The 16,956-nt window shown below is 47.6% G+C and overlaps 1 protein-coding gene across 1 annotated transcript in view; it reads left to right on the forward strand.

Annotated features, from left to right (window-relative positions):
* DOCK5 (dedicator of cytokinesis 5) overlaps positions 1-16,956 on the forward strand; it is a gene marked incomplete at both ends in the record, with an annotated part of 68,874 nt that overhangs the window by 17,050 nt on the left and 34,868 nt on the right. The window contains 15 exons of the mRNA XM_082298251.1: positions 4,334-4,374; positions 5,248-5,303; positions 6,078-6,174; positions 8,989-9,137; positions 9,822-9,957; positions 10,116-10,273; positions 10,921-11,002; positions 11,424-11,553; positions 12,356-12,428; positions 13,844-13,986; positions 14,584-14,709; positions 15,239-15,363; positions 15,455-15,553; positions 15,700-15,772; positions 16,582-16,685. Of these exons, the coding sequence (XP_082154377.1) occupies positions 4,334-4,374; positions 5,248-5,303; positions 6,078-6,174; positions 8,989-9,137; positions 9,822-9,957; positions 10,116-10,273; positions 10,921-11,002; positions 11,424-11,553; positions 12,356-12,428; positions 13,844-13,986; positions 14,584-14,709; positions 15,239-15,363; positions 15,455-15,553; positions 15,700-15,772; positions 16,582-16,685 (1,592 nt within the window). The remainder of the gene's footprint in view (positions 1-4,333; positions 4,375-5,247; positions 5,304-6,077; positions 6,175-8,988; positions 9,138-9,821; positions 9,958-10,115; positions 10,274-10,920; positions 11,003-11,423; positions 11,554-12,355; positions 12,429-13,843; positions 13,987-14,583; positions 14,710-15,238; positions 15,364-15,454; positions 15,554-15,699; positions 15,773-16,581; positions 16,686-16,956) is intronic.

The raw sequence follows: 16,956 nt of genomic DNA on the forward strand, positions 1-16,956 counted from the left end.
TTTTTTTTTTTTGGCCTGAAATATCCCAGTTTGGAGCTTTGTCAGGAGAAAATTGCCTGTGAACAGTTTGGGAAAGACGTGAATGTTTTCATACGTGAGGGGGAAAGGGGTTGTTCTCATGTGCTGAGCCATCAGTGGGGAACAGAAATCTGTGACCGAGGCACCTCGGAATTCCTGCAGGGCACCAAAAAATCTCTTTTCCCAGAAAGAGCAGCCAGAAATCCGGGCCAGACAGTTGTGAGTGTACAGGAGAAGATGCACAGATGGTGACTCTGCTGTGGGTCTGCCCTAATTCCCCATAAATTCACCTCAAACCTTCCCAACTCTGATACTCTGTCTGCCTGGGAGGAACTTCTCGGTCTTCCCCAGTCTCTTTTTCCGGAGATCGGCTCTCAGCTATGTTCCCAGCTCTCTGTGGGTCTGGTTTTGAGGATAAATGTTCTCACAGGAAGCTTTTTCTGCTCCTTTTCATGCTAATGCTGCCTGCTCACCAATAGAGCTGATAAAACCGGGTTTTGTTCTCTAATCACTGCTCTTATCTGGATACACAAACCTTGACTTAGGAAGAGTTTCCATGTCACCAGGGCGGTGGCTCTGTGGGAAGAACGGCTGGAGATGCCCTGTGGAGTCATTTTCTGGGGCTCGGAGAAGCCTCATGAAGTCATTTTGGGGGCTGGGAAATGCCCTATAAAGTGATTTTTTTGGGGGGCTGGGAGATGCCCTGTGGAGTCATTTTTTGGGGCTGGAAGACGCCCTTTGAAATAATTTTTTGAGTTTGGGAGGTGCCCTGTGGAGTCATTTTTGGGGGTCTGGGAGATGCCCTGTGGAGCCATTTTTGGGGGGCTGGGAGATGCCCTGTGGAGCCATTTTTTGGGGGGCTGGGAGATGCCCTGTGGAGCCATTTTTTGGGTCACTGTCAGTTATCCCTGGCTGAGGGCATTCCGTAGGCTGTCAGCGACATTCCTTAGGGAATTCAGGGGAGTTCTAGGATTGTCCGGGGGTTCTCATGTGGAGGTAGCAGCCCCTGGGAGCACCTTGGTGTCATTCCCCAGCTCGGGGTGCTCAGGAGCATCTCCCACGAGTCCCCACAGTGTCCCCAGGACTGTTCCTTCCCGGCCCTCCGGAGCATTCCTGCCTTTCCCCGTTTGCAGCAGCAGCAGTGGGTTTCTCAGCCAGGTGTCACACGTGGAGCTTTTTGTGCTCGGGGATTTGGCTCTGCCGGCCCTGCAGGGATCCAAGTGCACAGTTCCCTGTGGGGAGGTGGCAATCCCGGGGCTCTGCTGGGATTTGGTGTTAGCAGTAAATGTTATCGGGCTCCCGGGGCTGGGAGACACGGCACTGATAGAGCCGAGCTGCTGCAGGAGCTGGATGAGAGGCAGAGGCAATAAAGGGAATTTTGGGTGCGCTTTGGGGCAGCTGTGGGCTGCACAAACCTCTCCTGAGGTGGCTCCCAAACCCTCCGGGCAGTCCCTGCAGTCGGGAGCTGCTCCTGGGCTGCCTCTCAGTACCAGGAAACCCCTCTGAGTTGCACAATCCTCGCTCGGGTGTGCTGCCACACAGCAGCCTCTTGCAAAGGCTGGGATCACAAAATATCCTGAGGGGAAGTGACCCCCAGGGATCCTCCAGGCCAAGCCCTGGCCCTGCACTCACACCCCAAAATCCCACCCAGATTTGGGCAAGGCTCTGGCGCTGCCCTTCTGTCAGTTAAGTTCTGTTTTCCCCTGTTCTGAGCACACTTTGCCTCATGTTTTCCAAGCCCCAGTTGGGCTGATGCAGTTGGGGTGGATGCTGAGTGCACCAGAGGAGATAAGGGGGTGATAACCCAGGGGGTGATAACACAGAGGGTGATGAATTTTTCTTCCCTGCAGCTCCCCTGTGCCAGGGATCCATCAGGGGGTGACACCCCTGGAAATGCAGCTCCAGCTTGGACAAAGGACATAGGGAAGGACAGAGGGAAACCACAGGCTGAGGAGTTTGAACTGAAGGTTCCAAATATTCCCAGCACAAGCTGATGTCTGTGGAATCATGGAATGGTTTGGGTTGGAAGGAACTTTAAAATCATCCAGTGCCACCCCCTCCCATGGGCAAGGACACCTTCCCCTCTCCCAGGTTGCTCCAGTGTGGCCTTGGACACGTCCAGGGATGGAAAACCTTTCAGGGATGCTTCTCTGTGCCAGACACAATCTGTGTAGGGACACCTGAGAGCTCTCAGATCTTTTCTTGGATCGCTTTCCCTTTAAAGCAAATGCAGCCAAACCCTCTGCAGAGCCCAGGGCTGTTTGTTCAGGTCTCACACTGCAGAGCACATTTTACTCTCTGTGTCCGCAGAAGGGCACGAGGTGTTTGTACAAAATTTCTCCTTCCCCTGATAACAAGACAGGCAGTGCCTGCTCCTCTGCCTGCCAAGGATTCAGCGCTCTGCACGTGCTGCAGAATCCAAGAAAAGAAGGGAAACTTGCTGTCTCCAGGATTTTGGAGGCTGCTCCAGCGCAGGGAGTCTGTCCTTGAGCAGGGAGCTGGGAGGACACTTGGCTGTTGAGGGGAATCTCTCCTAATCCACAGGATTTATCATTATTATCATTAACTGTAGTATTTCAGGGAAGCTGTGGGAAAAGCCGTGCTGTGGGTGGAAGGAATGTGTGCTCGCTGACCCGTGGCAGTGTCTGCTTCTGCTGGAAAGGAGTTTACCTTGAATTGGTTCCTGCTTTCAGGGTGAAGCAATGCCCTGAGTGTGCTGTGGGACAGGACAGGGCCCCGAGGAGGAGGAACAAGGACCCTGTGGTCCAGCACGTGACTTGGGCTTGCATCACCAGGGAGAACTTATCATCGTTTGAGTATTTTCCTTAGATTTTCCTTTTCCGTACTGCATCAAATCCATGTAATGCAAGGTAAAACTGAGGACCTGGTCCGTTAAAAAAACCCCAACAAAACAACAACCCCAGATTTTTCGATATCGCCTTGCAAGTCTGCGTTTTTGTGTGTTTTCACTCAGATTTCGGTCTGAATGTTGTAGCAGCTGAAATTTTCCCTGTCAACGTCAACTGGAAAACCTTTCTCCATTTTTAGCCCATCTCTGCTTGGGGAAAACACTCAAACACTTAAACATTCTCTTGTTCCTCTGAAAATTTAAGCAGACTTGGGGTTTTTTTAAGAAGAAATCATGTAATTAATCGACCACTGCCCAAAGATTGATGTTCCTGTTAAAGTGATGGATCAAGTTATTGAAAATGGGAGCAGAATTCTGATAAAAGTCGCACGAGGTGCTTGCAGGAACAGCTTTGCATAATCAGGCCCAACATGCTTTTATGCAATGATTGCAAAATATTTTACAGGAATGGGGGCAATGCCAAGGGGCCCTCTGAAACAGGAGGAAGTTGTGCTGTCGAAGGGCTGAATGTGTCAAATGGGATTGGAATCACTCCTGATAAATTCCATGAGCTCTGTATCCCACCCTGAGTAATTTGTGCTTTCCCATTCAATTAATGACAGCTTGGATAAAAATAGAACCTAAATCTGCTCATCCCTAATCCAGGACCTCATCCATTGCTCCATGAGCAATGGGTAATCTTGTTTTCCTCCTGTGGAAAGAAATGGAATTTCTTCTTTCCTCCGAACTTATTACTGGATTATTGGAGGTTGTGTGGCTGCGGTTCTTCTAGAGAAAGAGGGACAGAACTGCACTCCAGAAAATAAATAAATGGCAAAACACAACCACATGCATGTAAGAATCCTCAATAAAATACAAATTAAACCATTCTAAGCTCTGATTTATGGTCGAGAAGTGTCAGACCATGGTTCCCTATGGAAACTTCTTTGATAAATACAGCAATATGGGGGGAACGACCACAAAACCACAAAAAAAAAAATTGAAAACAAACCCAAAGAAACCAGCCTCCCCTCCTCTCTTCTGTGCCTGATTATTCCCTTAAAGCTCTTTGCCTTCTTGATGCTGCCACTCAGCTGGACGTAATCTCCTTGGAGGGGCTTTAATGTCCCTCCCAACCCAACCCATTCCATGGAAATCCTCGTTAAACCCCAGGTGCCAAAGAGAGGAGAAATGTTGTCTCAGTGACCTTTGCCCCTGAGGCCTGGGCATCACAATTATTACTTTTATCGTACAGTTTTTAGCTCTTGCCAAGGTAATATTGATAAACAGGATTTGTGCCAGGGCAGGGAGCTCAGCTCCTGCAAACTGAGGTGTCTTCACAGGAGTGGGTCCCAAATGAGAAGATCAATGAATTGATGCTGTAGAAAGGTGGTGAGAATTACAATTTGTATTTAATTGCTGTCAGCAGGGAATAGTTAAATAAAATATCTGTGTTTGCTTTGCCAGGCTGGTACCGAGGATATACACTGCGAAATAAATCCAAGAAGGTACGACCTCACTTTTGGGTGACTCTAAATTTTAATCTCACACCTTTCCAGACCCCATCTGGTGCTGACAACTGCTGTATTTCTTGTCTTGACATCACACAGGACTCCTGGGCACTGTGTTCTTTCCTCTGACAGAAATAAATGGCCTTGAGCTGAAGGTTCAGAGCCATGAGTTGGGTATTCCTCCACTGGAAGCGCAAGGAATGCAGTTGGAACTTCCAAAATTAACTGTTCCCATTTCCATACACGAGTTTATTGCTTTATTATGATGCTCTGTGCACATCCAGCATTAGTTATATTTAATGGGAATATCAGAGTTTTGACTGGAAAGTATTCCAGAATTACACATCCCTGGGTCTGAGCCAAGCTGCTCGAAAAGCTGCTTGGGCTGGAAGCTGCCTGGAAATCCAGGTTTCCCTGGGAATGCTGGCACCTCTCTTGTGGTAGCATCCTCACAGCCTCTGTTTTCAGGGATAGAGAGGAGTAAAAAGCGAACAGAAAAGGATTCCAGCATTCCTGGAAGGTTTCTCTGTAACAACAAAAATTTGAGCATTTCTGCAGATGCCGGTGGTGGGAGCTTTGCTAGGGAGCACAGGGCAGCCTGACAGAGGACTCCAGCAACACGCCGTGGCAATGACTGTGAATTTTCAGGGATTTTCAACATTTCCTGCAGGAAGATGAGGGTTGTTAGGGCAAAACGAGGAATCAGCTTCTCTGAGTTGGCAGTATGGAACCTGCTGCTCCTCCCTGTCCTTTTTTCCTGGCATACTGGGACATTTCTCACTCCTTTCCCCTGCTTTGTATTAAATATATTCTTGTCACATCCTATCCCACAGCAGGATTGATTTATTTCATTTCTCTCTGTATTTTTAGGGCATTTTCCCAGAAACTTATATCCATTTAAAAGAGGCCATCGTGAAGGACCGGGGGTAGGTTGGCACTTCTTTGGCAGCAAAACCGAGGGAATTTCATTCCATTTAAACCCCAAAATAACCAATTTAAGTAGCTGTCGTTGTCACAAACATGAGGTGTACCTCCTGTGCTGGACTAGAGCTGCATAAATTCATTTTCAGAGCACTGACAAACCGGAGCAGTTGGGAGTAGGGGAGCAGGAGATGATTTGCAGAATGAAATGTCTCTGCTGGACAAGTCAGTAGTGGGGAGGGTCAGTCCAGCTCCTCTGGGGTCTCCTGCAAGTCATAACAGACTCCTGCTCGCAGCCAAGGCCCAGCAGGAGCGTGGATTCCTTCCTGTCTTGGAAAACACTGGAGGAAATGACTCCTCCTTGGATTCCTCGAGCTGGGTCTGTGCTCGTTAAGTGAGAGCAAAACAGCGGCTGCAAAGGAAGGAACTTTATAAAACACTTCTTTTTTTAACTTCTATTTTCAAGTGACTGTTACTGTTGCTAGTGGGGATTCTTCCAAACTTAATTTCTGTCTCTTTATCCTGATTTTGGGATGGATCCACTGGGAATAACAGGAGTGAAAGGAGCTTGAAGCATTTTGCATTAAAAATGAATGATGAATGTGGATGTGTGTGTTGAAAACAACTTTGGGGTCTTGACATCATGTGTGAGTGAATTGTGTGAAAATCAACCCCTCTGGTATTTCCATTTATATATTTATAAGAAAAGGGTGTTTTCTGTTAAGTTTTAACTCTGAGCGTGAAACCTTTCTCTGATTTTCTCCTTTTTCTCTCTCCAGGCAACACGAAACAGTGATTCCCAGTGAGCTGCCCCTTGGCCAGGAGCTCACCTCCACGCTGAGGGAGTGGGCAGTGATCTGGCACAAGCTGTACGTGGTGAGTTCTCCTCAGGGGTTGATGTTTTTCCCAGGTGAGCTGAGCTGGGCTCTGTGCAGGGCACTCTGTGCCTCTGGATGGTGCAGAACCAAATGGTAAAATGGGGCTTGAGAGGGGCTCAGAGTGTTCTGCTGGCAGGTGTGGGATCACAGGACTGAGGTGGGGTTCCCTGGGCTCAGAGAGCTGTGGGTGGCAGCCCTGGGGCAGCAGGGACTGGCACAGGTCATACTGGCACCGTGTCAGGGCTGGGTGGGAGTCACAGCTCACCTGGAAAATCCAGGCTCTGGCTTTGCCTGTCCTGTGTCAGCCCTGTGTGAGGGCAGGAAAACCCAGCTGGGCACAGAACTGTGGAGTTTGGGCCCAGCTTTAGGCAGGGCTGAGCTCTGCTGTGCCAGGAATGCTGCAGGTATCTCATGGACTGGCTGATCCCTACCCGGAGTGTCCTGGGCCCAAACAGGGAGCAGGCAAAGGGAGAGAATCGGGGATGTGTTGTGGGGGGAGATGCAACTTGTCAAAAGCCACATCATGGAATGTCCTGGGACCATCAATCCAGCCCCTGGCCCTGCACAGACACCCCAAAATCCCAGCCTGGGCATCCCTGGCAGCGCTGTCCAAACACTCCTGGAGCAGCCTCAGGGCCGTGCCCATTCCCTGGGGAGCCTGGGCAGTGCCCAGCACCCTCTGGGGGGAAGAACCTTTGCCTAAAATCCAAGCTGACCCTCCCTGACCCAGCTCCAGCCCTTCACTAGGTCGTGTCCCTGTCCCAGAGCAGGAGCTGCCTCACAGAAGGAATTTCTTGGCTGCTCCAAGGCCTCCCATGTTTGGAGCTCTCAGTGTCCTAAAGGAGCTCTCATGTCCTAAATCCCTGACCACAGGAGTCACCTCAGCAGTGTCACAAGCCAAGGGAAAATCCTCCAGTAGGTGCTCCTTGCTCAAAGAAATGAGCCCACAGTGAGTTGCCTTATTTTAAAGGTGATTAAGGCAAATTAAAAAGTCAAACTTGATTTTTCTTCAAGCGGTAATGAGTTCAGCCTGTGTAGAATGGGCTCCAGTGCTTTAATTAAGAAGAGAGAGTTTAAATGAGCTCTAATCACTCAGTGCACCCAGAGCAAATTTTCCTATTGGAAATTTCACCAGGCCACAAATACGTTGTGTTTGTGTGCCATGAAACCACAAGAATTTGTTCCACCCTCAATTTAATGAGAAGCTCTACGTGATGGTATTACTATGTAAAAATAGAGTTTTGTTCCCGACATTTTTTGTTTCTGAGTAACTTTCAGATCCCAGCCTCAGAATCTGTTTTTTTAATGAGCAGAAGTCTTTCATGTTCCTGTGCTTAACCAATATAAGTCTTAAAATAGGTTTGGAAAATATTGTGGTTTAAAATGGATTTGAGTTTATTTTATTTTCCCTGCAGTACGTAGTAAAAGAACTTTAAAAGAAGCTAAAGGAGGAAGGAGGCATTTGAGGAGAAAAAGGAAACATGAGGGGATTTTTAATTTTGGCAGCATTTCATTTCACTTCTTTAATTTCTGTGGGTTTCATTGCAGCATTGGCTTTATCTCCACTGCAAAATAAATATAAAAATGGGGAAAGATTTTAATTGCTTTAGTTAATAGGAATTAGCTGTGGAGATAACTCAGGTCAAATTGAGGTCTGCTCTGAAAATTCACACAAATTGCCTTCTCTTGTAGGTATTTTTATGAAAGAACATGTTTTTTCTTTGTTTATTAAATATATCTCTGATATCCTTTCTATGCAGCTAAAAACTCAAGTAGCCCCTGTCAGCAGCTTGGTGTTCACCCAGATCAAAGGGAAGATTGTTGTTGATCCCTTTAAGTGTGGGGGAAATAGGAGTGATTTCTATAATTCATGTTGGGATGAGAATGGGGAAATAACTGAAACTGGCTTCTCTTTGTGCTGTGGGGGAGCAGGGGGGGTTTGCAGTTCACCATTAACAGCTCCAGAGCCCAGTGAGCACCAGCAAAGGGCCACTGGCTGGGGGGAGATGGGCCCCAAACCCTCCCCACGGCATTTTAGAGCTGAACGACCTCATCCTGTCCCAGTAATTCCAAATTTGTGGCACTTCCCTGTGAAAAGAGTCAGAATCCTCCCAGGAACTGCCTCACTGTGGTGGCAGAGAGGGGGTGAGGCCTGGGCTCCCTTTTAATGGTTTAAATTACTTACCTGAAACATCTAAAAGCTTATTTACTTCCCTGAGCACATATTGCCACAAGCAGGGTGGGTTTCCTCACATCCACGTTGGATTACAGCCCTCGAGCTTGGAGGTGCAGGAACAAGGTGTGTGGATGGGACTGATTTTATGAGGGTGCAACCAGGAAAGGGCCTGGGAAGTATTTTCATTGATTAGAGATGATAACAGAAGGGATGGCAGGAGGGAACTCTTCACCAAGCAGGTTTTGATGTCTTGTTCAGAGTCCTAGAACACAGTTGTGAACGTTTAACATCATTTCTCTGTCCCTTTTATAAAAAAAAGCCTCCACTGGAGCAGTCTGGAAGTGCTGGAAAGCACCAGAGGCCTATTTTTAGTGGGTGAGGTTTTTCTGAAATAATGTCCCAGCGAAAGGTGAAGCCCTTAAAGACACTTAAAGATCTTAAAGGCACTTAAACCTTGGCAGTGCCAAGTGCTGCAGAATTTACTGCATGGGCCTGATCTTGTGGTGTCATAAAGGGCCAGGTATTTTTAGTTAAATAAAACTCATGTGCTTCTGGAGCTGCACACATTTTGGAAGGGCTGCTGAGCTGAGGTTTCCAGGTTTGCCTTGCTTAATATTGCCTCTTTTTTGCCTGCAGAACAACAAGACCACTCAGTTCAGGCACGTGCAGCAGCTCACCTACAGCCTGATAGAGTGGAGATCCCAAATCCTCTCCGGGACCCTGCCCAAGGATGAACTGGCTGAGCTCAAGAAGAAAGTCACTGCCAAGATTGACTATGGCAACAGGTGAGCTCCAAACTGTGCCTGGAAGGCAGGGGAGATTCCCAAACCCCACGAGAGGCTCTTAATGCAAAACTAGGCACTGAAGTAGGCTCAAATTTTTCCTTGGGAAGGGTGAAATGCCTGCTTTGAGTCCCCATGACAACGTGGCCACCTGGCAGTTGGTCCTTGATATGCCACGGATCTCTGTGCCTTGGCAGGAATTCTCCTCTCTTAATTCTGCAAAAATCCTGGCACGTGGTGGCCTTTTCCTTGGAGCCCAGTTTGTGCCTGGATTTGGATGGTGGTGAGGAAATACTCTGCTTTATCAGCAGCTGAGGGGCAGGATTCCATAGGAATCCTCGGTGGTTTGCAGTCTCCAGGACTCATTTATTTGCTGTCAGCCTTGGTGCAGGTCCAAGAATAACAATCAGATGCAGGCCATGAGCTTGGTAAATACTCATTCACCTTTGAAACAAAGCCATTTAAGCAGGAATAAGGGAGATGTCACTTTAGGATGGAGTTACCCAACTAATTCCTTCTCCCTTTATTGGGAAAATGGGGGAGAGATGTATTTTGAGCCAGGAAAACCAGCAGTGAGTGAGGTTATTACAAGGAGTGGGGTTGCTGAGCACTGGCAGCCCTGGGCAGTGATTTGATCTTTGCTTCTTACACATTCTGGCATTTTTTTTGTCTCCTGGGGCTGTCCAGGATCCTGGGCCTGGACCTGGTTGTCCGAGATGACAACGGGAACATCCTGGACCCAGATGAAACCAGCACCATCTCCCTCTTCAAGGCCCACGAAACTGCATCCAAGAGGATTGATGAGAGGATCCAGGAGGAGAAGGTACCTCTGGTGTCCCTGATTTGCCCTCTTCAGTCACTGTGCCCACTGTATTTTATATTCCTCTTGATGTTGTGCTCCTTTGGCAGCAGAACCAAATTCTCCTGTGTTTGTTCATCGTGGAAATACAAAATTTAATGGAAATATGAAAATCTTTGCAGTCCCTGCAGCAGAGTTTGGACCTCCGGGGGCAGCCAGTATTCAACTCCACACACACGTACAGCCTCTATGTGAACTTCAAGAACTTTGTCTGCAACATTGGGGAAGATGCAGAGCTGCTGATGAGCCTCTACGACCCTGATCTCTCCAAATTCATCAGGTAGGGGCTTTGTTTTGTAGATTCTTAAGGAATTTAGTCAAGGTGATCATTCTGAAGAAGTCAACAGGGGTTAGAAAGGGAGATCCAGCAGATGTTTCCGAGTTCTGTTAGTTGTTGCCTCAGTTGGGGGAAAATTAGTTCCAATTACTCTGGAATTAGTTTCAGAGAGATAGGAAGTCCAGGCCCTACTTCTTAAAGCTGAGCATTTCTGTGAAACACCAGCCAAAATCCTAGATAGTCTTTATATTCTTAATTATCCCTGCTGGGGTCACAAGCCTTGATGAAGCATCTGATTAACTGTTTCCCAGTAAATCATGGATTTACATGGTGTGTGCTGTCCAGTCAGTGCCAGTTCACATCTAAAGAGCTGGGGAAGATATGAGGAGCTTTATCAGGGAGGCAGTTCCCTGTCAGGAACACTTGTGTGTCCATCGCTGCAGTTATCAGGAGCTGGAATTGTCCAGGCAAGCAGCTGCCAGGGCTCAACCCATCCTGCCTCCAGTAAATGAGTCACTTCCAAGGCATTTTGGGATAAAGGATTTGTCAAATATTCCTAAAAGATCAAAATACTTTGGGGCTTTTGCCAGGAAATGGGGAGTGTCAGGTGTTGATCAATTTAAATTTCTTTTTTCTCCCTTTCTTTGCAGTGAAAATTACCTGGTTCGTTGGGGCAGCAATGGGATGCCTAAAGAAATTGAGAAACTGAATAACCTCCAAGCAGTGTTTACTGTAAGTCCAGAGAATCTCCCAGGATGGGTTGGATTGGGAGGGACCTAAATCCCATCCAGTGCCACCCCTCCCCTGGGCAGGGACACCTCCCACTGTCCCAAGGTGCTCCAACCTGGCCTTGGGCACTGCCAGGGATCCAGGAACAGCCCCAGCTGCTCTGGGAATTCCATCCCAGCCCCTCCCCACCCTCACAGAGAAGGATTCCTTCCCAATATCTGTGTATCCCTGCCCTGTGGCAGTGGGAAACCATTCCCTGTGTCCTGGCACTATGAATGTCTCTCCATCCCCCTCACGGTCTCCTTCCAGATCCAGAAGGCCACAATTGTTACCTGTATATAACCCAACAAAACCTCTCTCTCCCTGCGTCTTCCTTTCCACTCAGAAAGAACACTGATGGAACTTGATTTGAAATCTTTTTTAGGACTTGAGCAGTTCTGACCTGATCAGGCCCAGGATCAGCCTGGTGTGCCAGATCGTGCGGGTGGGGCACATGGAGCTGAAGGACGGCAAGAAGCACACCTGCGGGCTCCGCAGGCCCTTCGGCGTGGCAGGTGGGGCCTCATGCCTGGGGGACACCAGCACGGCCCAGTAAACCCAGGGAGGGACTGGGACAGTGGGCTGGGAGCTGGGAACTGTGTGCTGTAAATGCCAGCACAGCTGGGAGCTGCCAGGGGCAGCATCTCTGCTGCAGAGCGGAGAAATTGTCCCCTGCAGGACCTTCAATGAAGGTTGTAGCCGGAGATCAAACACTGTCACTGCTCACTTTTGTCTCCTCCTACAGAGATAAGGGGCTGCCACGGCAGCAGCAGACTTATCAGGGCCTTATCAGAGAGGGATTTGCTCCTCATGGGATAAAGCTGCGGGTTCTAAAGGACCCAGACTCCCAATTCTTATTTTATTCCTGGGATTTCTTGTGAAGGGACTTGCTCGAAATCAAGGGTGGAAATCAATTTGCAAAGAAGCAGCATTTGAATATAAGTGAAATTTCTTTGCCTTGAAATGCCCCAGTCCCACCTGGTTTTTCTTAGAGGGTGTGTTTTACCAGAGTGTATTCAGGTTATTCACACTCACTGCTGAGGGCTGACCTGCACATCAACAAAAAGTTAAAATGAGAGTGATGCCCTCTCTTGCTGTCACAGAACCCCAGATTTTTTTGGGGGTTGGAAAGAACGTTAAATCCCATCCCGTTCCACCCCTGCCATGGCAGGAACTCCTTCCACTATCCCAGGTCGCTCAGAGCCCTTGTTTTGAGTGACACTGGCCCAAGATAAACCCTTGTTGTTTCTATTCTGAGAGGGGAAAGCTTTCTGTGGGTTCCTGGCAGCTCTGAGCGATGCTCTGGTGTCGTTGCAGTGATGGACATCACTGACATCATCCATGGCAAGGTGGACGACGAGGAAAAGCAGCATTTTATCCCCTTCCAGCAGTGAGTACTGGGCTCCAGAGCTCTCCCCACCTCTGGCTAAAGCAGTTGTCCTTTGGGGAAGGGCAGATTTGTGTGGGAGCCTGGCAGAGCCCCAGGGGCTCTACAAACAGATCAGCTGATAGCAGGAGTCAGCCCTTTGCAGGGGGAGGTTTCTGTCACCCCTCAGGAGCTTTTGTTCCCCTCGGTCTCTGTGACAGACTCAATTGCTTGGGGACTTTGGCAGGGCAGCTGGAATCTCTGTGGGGTGAGGAAGAGGAGCACAGAGCAAAATAATGCTGTGGGGCCTGGGGGATGAGACTTTCAAAATTATTGGGGTGTTGAAGGGCAGGATTTTCAGAGAGACTGAGAGGGACCCAGCTCTTTGTCACTGCTGTGTGGGACCCCTGCGCTGCCCCTCCCCTTCCCACAGTTCCTTCTCAGGGTCAGTCAGTAGGGAAGGGATTTCTCCCTCTTCTTGGGGAAGAAATTCCAGCCCCAATGAGTTCTGCATTTCTGCACTGAGAGTTAGACTCGTGTGTTTGTTCTGCCTGCTCTGACTGCTCACGTTCTTTGGCACGTTGGAGTAATGAAAATGGAGCTTGTTTGGGTAGACTCAGCCTTGTTGTTACAGCCCTAAATATAGCAAAGCATTGGCTGCAGCTATTTGTTATTACAAGGTATTTTCAGGGGAGATTTGGGGTTCTTCCTCTGCCCTTTTAGGGCCTGCAAGGATGGCTTTTCCCTCGAAGATTGATGTTAGTCTGCTACTTTTTTTCTGTGTGTTTGTTTGGTTATTTTTTATTTGTTTAGGGTTTTTTGGTTGGTTTGTTTTTAATTGTTTTGGTTTGGGTTTTTTGTTGGTTTTTTTTTTTTTGCTTGTTTGTTGGATTCGGTTTTTGTTTTGTTGGTTTGGGGTTTTTTCCCATTTTTTTTGTGCTCTAATGAGGCTGAGTTCAGACCCCCAGCTGGACACCAGGATGGGCAGCCTGTGGAGACCTCGTTTGTCCCCCATTATTGATGCTGTGGGTACAGTCAGGGTCAAGATCCAAACCTCAATAGTCTTGTTTGTGACTAGGGATGGGTTCATCACTTAGGTGATCTCACATCAGGCATTAATTTATATTTATTTATATTAATTTACCAGTGGTTAATCTGCATAGGAACAGCTCTGAGGCAAACCTGAAGTCAGGGCTTAAACCCTCAGGTCAGTGTTACTGACCTTAGGCTTGAGGGATAAACTGTGATGCATTTCCTAGTTTGAAGGTTAAGTGGATTTTGCGCAGGTGAAGGAATGCAAATCCCCATGGAATCCTTTAAAAACCCTCACATTTGTTTGGAAAACAAACAAATTTGCTGTTGGCCAACCCTCTCCTTGTATGTGGTTTGTGTCAGTCTATCCTGCTTCCTGATCCCGTTTTTGTGGCCCTCCTGCCCAGGATTGCCATGGAGACCTACATCAGGCAGCGCCAGCTCATCATGTCCCCCCTGATCACCTCCCACGTCATCGGCGAGAACGAGCCCCTCACCTCTGTCTTCAACAAAGTCATCGCTGCCAAGGAGGTCAACCACAAAGGCCAAGGTGTGACCCGGACTGGGGAGGGTTCCCTGCTCTCCAGGGGAATAAATGCGTGGTGAAAGTCCAGGGATCAAGGTTTAGTGGAGCTCAGTCCCTTCCCCGAGCCCAGTGTGTGCTCTGTGCCATGGCTGTCCCTTTGTCACCCCACCACGTGGAGCTCAAATCCAGATAAAACCAGATAAAACTTGCGTGGGAACAGCTCCTCCGGCTCCTCTCTTGCTTGCTAGTAATATGTGTAAGGTCAATATATTTTAACACCTTTAAAATAAAACCGTTTTATGGGCTTGAAATATTGGTAAAATTGGATATTTGTGTATCCCAAATGGTTTTGGGGTTAAATCACATTATTCCAGGTTTTTTTGGTCTTCCTTGGGTCAAAGACACACAATATTAATCTCTGAAAGTTTGGGGTTTACTTCAGAGAATCTTCTTGCCCAGTAAAGTCTTACTCAGCATTAGGGAGGTGGAGAACTGGGCAAGAGAGAACCAGCTGGGGACATGGAGTTCTCATGAAAGCACAGTTTTCTGGAAGCACAGGCTTAAATTTCATGGGCTTGTGACATTTTTTGCAGTAAACAAGTGTTATCTCCCTTTTCTTAGGTCTCTGGGTCTCTCTGAAGCTGCTCCCTGGGGATCTGGCTCAGGTTCAGAAGGATTTTTCCCACCTCGTAGACAGATCCACTGCAGTGGCTCGAAAAATGGGGTTCCCTGAGATCATCCTTCCTGGTAGGTCCCGTGTGCCTCCGCATTCCAGGGAGTGAAAGAGCCACCTGAAATTCTAGAATTCCTGTCACAAAAAGATTTATTAAAAAAAGAAGATTAATTTTTATCTGGAAACTTCTTCTTTTTCTTCAAATTTCCAGATTTTTTTTATTTTTTTGTAACAAGAAGTGAAAACATGAGTTTCCTTTCTTATGGTAAAGTGATGGTTTATGGAGTTTTTGGGAGAAAATTCTCTTTAGTCAAAGGGATTTTTTTGCATATGGCTTTGACCCACCCGTTCAGAGTGGATTTAACCCTACAGGGCTCATTAAGTTAAAAAAATACATAAGGACAGAGGTTTATAAAAAGGAAAATGGTTCTTTTTAAAAGATTTTGTGTAATTTGAGATGGGGATGAAATAATTTTATGTCGGGTGTCGTTAATTAGCAAAAAGTTAAGAAGAAAATGAGGATAACGTGGCAGCCAAGGATGTTAATGTTAACCTGTTGAACTGGGAATGAGAAACCAGCTCGTTGAACACTGGGAATTGCAGGTGATGTTCGGAATGACATCTACGTCACCCTGATCCAGGGGGAGTTTGACAAAGGCAAGAAGAAAACCCCCAAGAACGTCGAGGTCACCATGTCTGTGCACGACGAGGACGGCAACCTGCAGGAGGTAGGACAACCTCTGACACCCTCTGAAGATTTACCATCAAAATGCTCCATTTTTACCTTTCTCCCCCATCCCCTTGTGGTTTTGCCCAAAGAAAGCCATCCACCCTGGTGCTGGCTACGAGGGAGTCTCTGAGTACAAGTCCGTGGTGTATTACCAAGTCAAGCAGCCCTGCTGGTACGAGACCGTCAAGGTACGGCTCTGTCATTTCCTGTGCTCCTGCCTCCGTGTAGAAACCAGGACTCCTTTAGAACCAGCAGCTGCCTCAGCACCAGAACGTGCTGGGGAGTGGCTGGGGACAGGGGAAATGCTGTGTTTTCATCGTGCTCTCCCCTGCAGGTGGCCATTGCCATAGAGGAAGTCAGTCGCTGCCACCTGAGGTTCACGTTCCGTCACCGCTCGTCCCAGGAGTGTGAGTACCAGGGAGGGACACCTGCAGGGTGGCTGTGCTCTTCCCACTCCCACTGAGTGTAGAACTTGCATTGCTGTTCCCAGTGTTGTGGATTTTTTTTTTTTTTTTTTTTGCTGAGTTTACTTAGTCCTGGTTTTGTGGGAAGTAAAAAAAAAAAAAAAGGCATTCAGATTGTTTGTAGCTGAAGTTTGGTGCTGGTCTTCTTCTGAAACTGAAATTTGATAAGGAGCAATATTTTAGCCCCCCAAAAGACAGTTATCAATGTTTGTTACTGCTTTGGCTTCTCAGTGTAGGGTGTTGCTTTCAATTTATTTCACAAAATTCACTGCAAGGCCTGGTGGGCTCCTAATGATCTTCCTATAGGAGGATTTGTAATTAGGTTAATGAAAGGCTGATGAGAGAGTTAGACCCAGAAATTCCATCAGATCACTTCAGAGCCCTGAAACTGGATCAATGATGTGAGACTCAGCCATTGAAAGGCTCTCAAAGGCACCTGGTTATGGAGGCAGTGATGTCCTTCCACATCCACAGCTCACAAACCCAAATCCCAACCAAAATATCCATAGAATTCTGTATCATTGAATTGTTAAGGTTAGAAAAGACCTGGAAGATGAAGGCGTCCAACCATTAATCTGTTCATCTATCAGCACAAAAACCTCTGAAACTGTGTGTGAGATGCTCCAGTGAGGATGTGTTTGTGTAGCTGCAGTTAGCTGTTCAACAGAGCTGCTGATGTGGTTGGAGGGCTGCATCTTGGATTGTAGGATGTGAATAAGACAATTCCTAATGAAGATTTCTCCTGTTGGCAGCCAGGGACAGGTCTGAGAGAGCTTTTGGCGTGGGCTTTGTGAAGCTGATGAACGCAGATGGAACGACACTGCAGGATGGCAAACACAATTTGATTGTGTACAAGGTAACCTGGGCATTTCCAGCCTTGTCTCGTGTTTAACTCATCACAACTCTCTCCTGGCTGATTTTCCAAGCAGTAGAAAGCTGCAAAAGGGGGGGGTGAGGGGGTGGGTGGGAAATCCTCCTAAATTCCACAGCTTTGGAAAGAGCTCAGTTCATCTGAGGTATGGGCACTTTATTCCCTGATATCAGAAATCCAAACACTGATAGAGATTAAAAAGTGCTTAAACCCCATTCTGCTTTTCACTGGGACGTGACCCTTCTCTCTGCTGTGT

This window comes from Coloeus monedula (assembly GCF_965178545.1).
Source record: "Coloeus monedula genome assembly, chromosome: 28".
Lineage (NCBI taxonomy): Eukaryota > Metazoa > Chordata > Aves > Passeriformes > Corvidae > Coloeus > Coloeus monedula.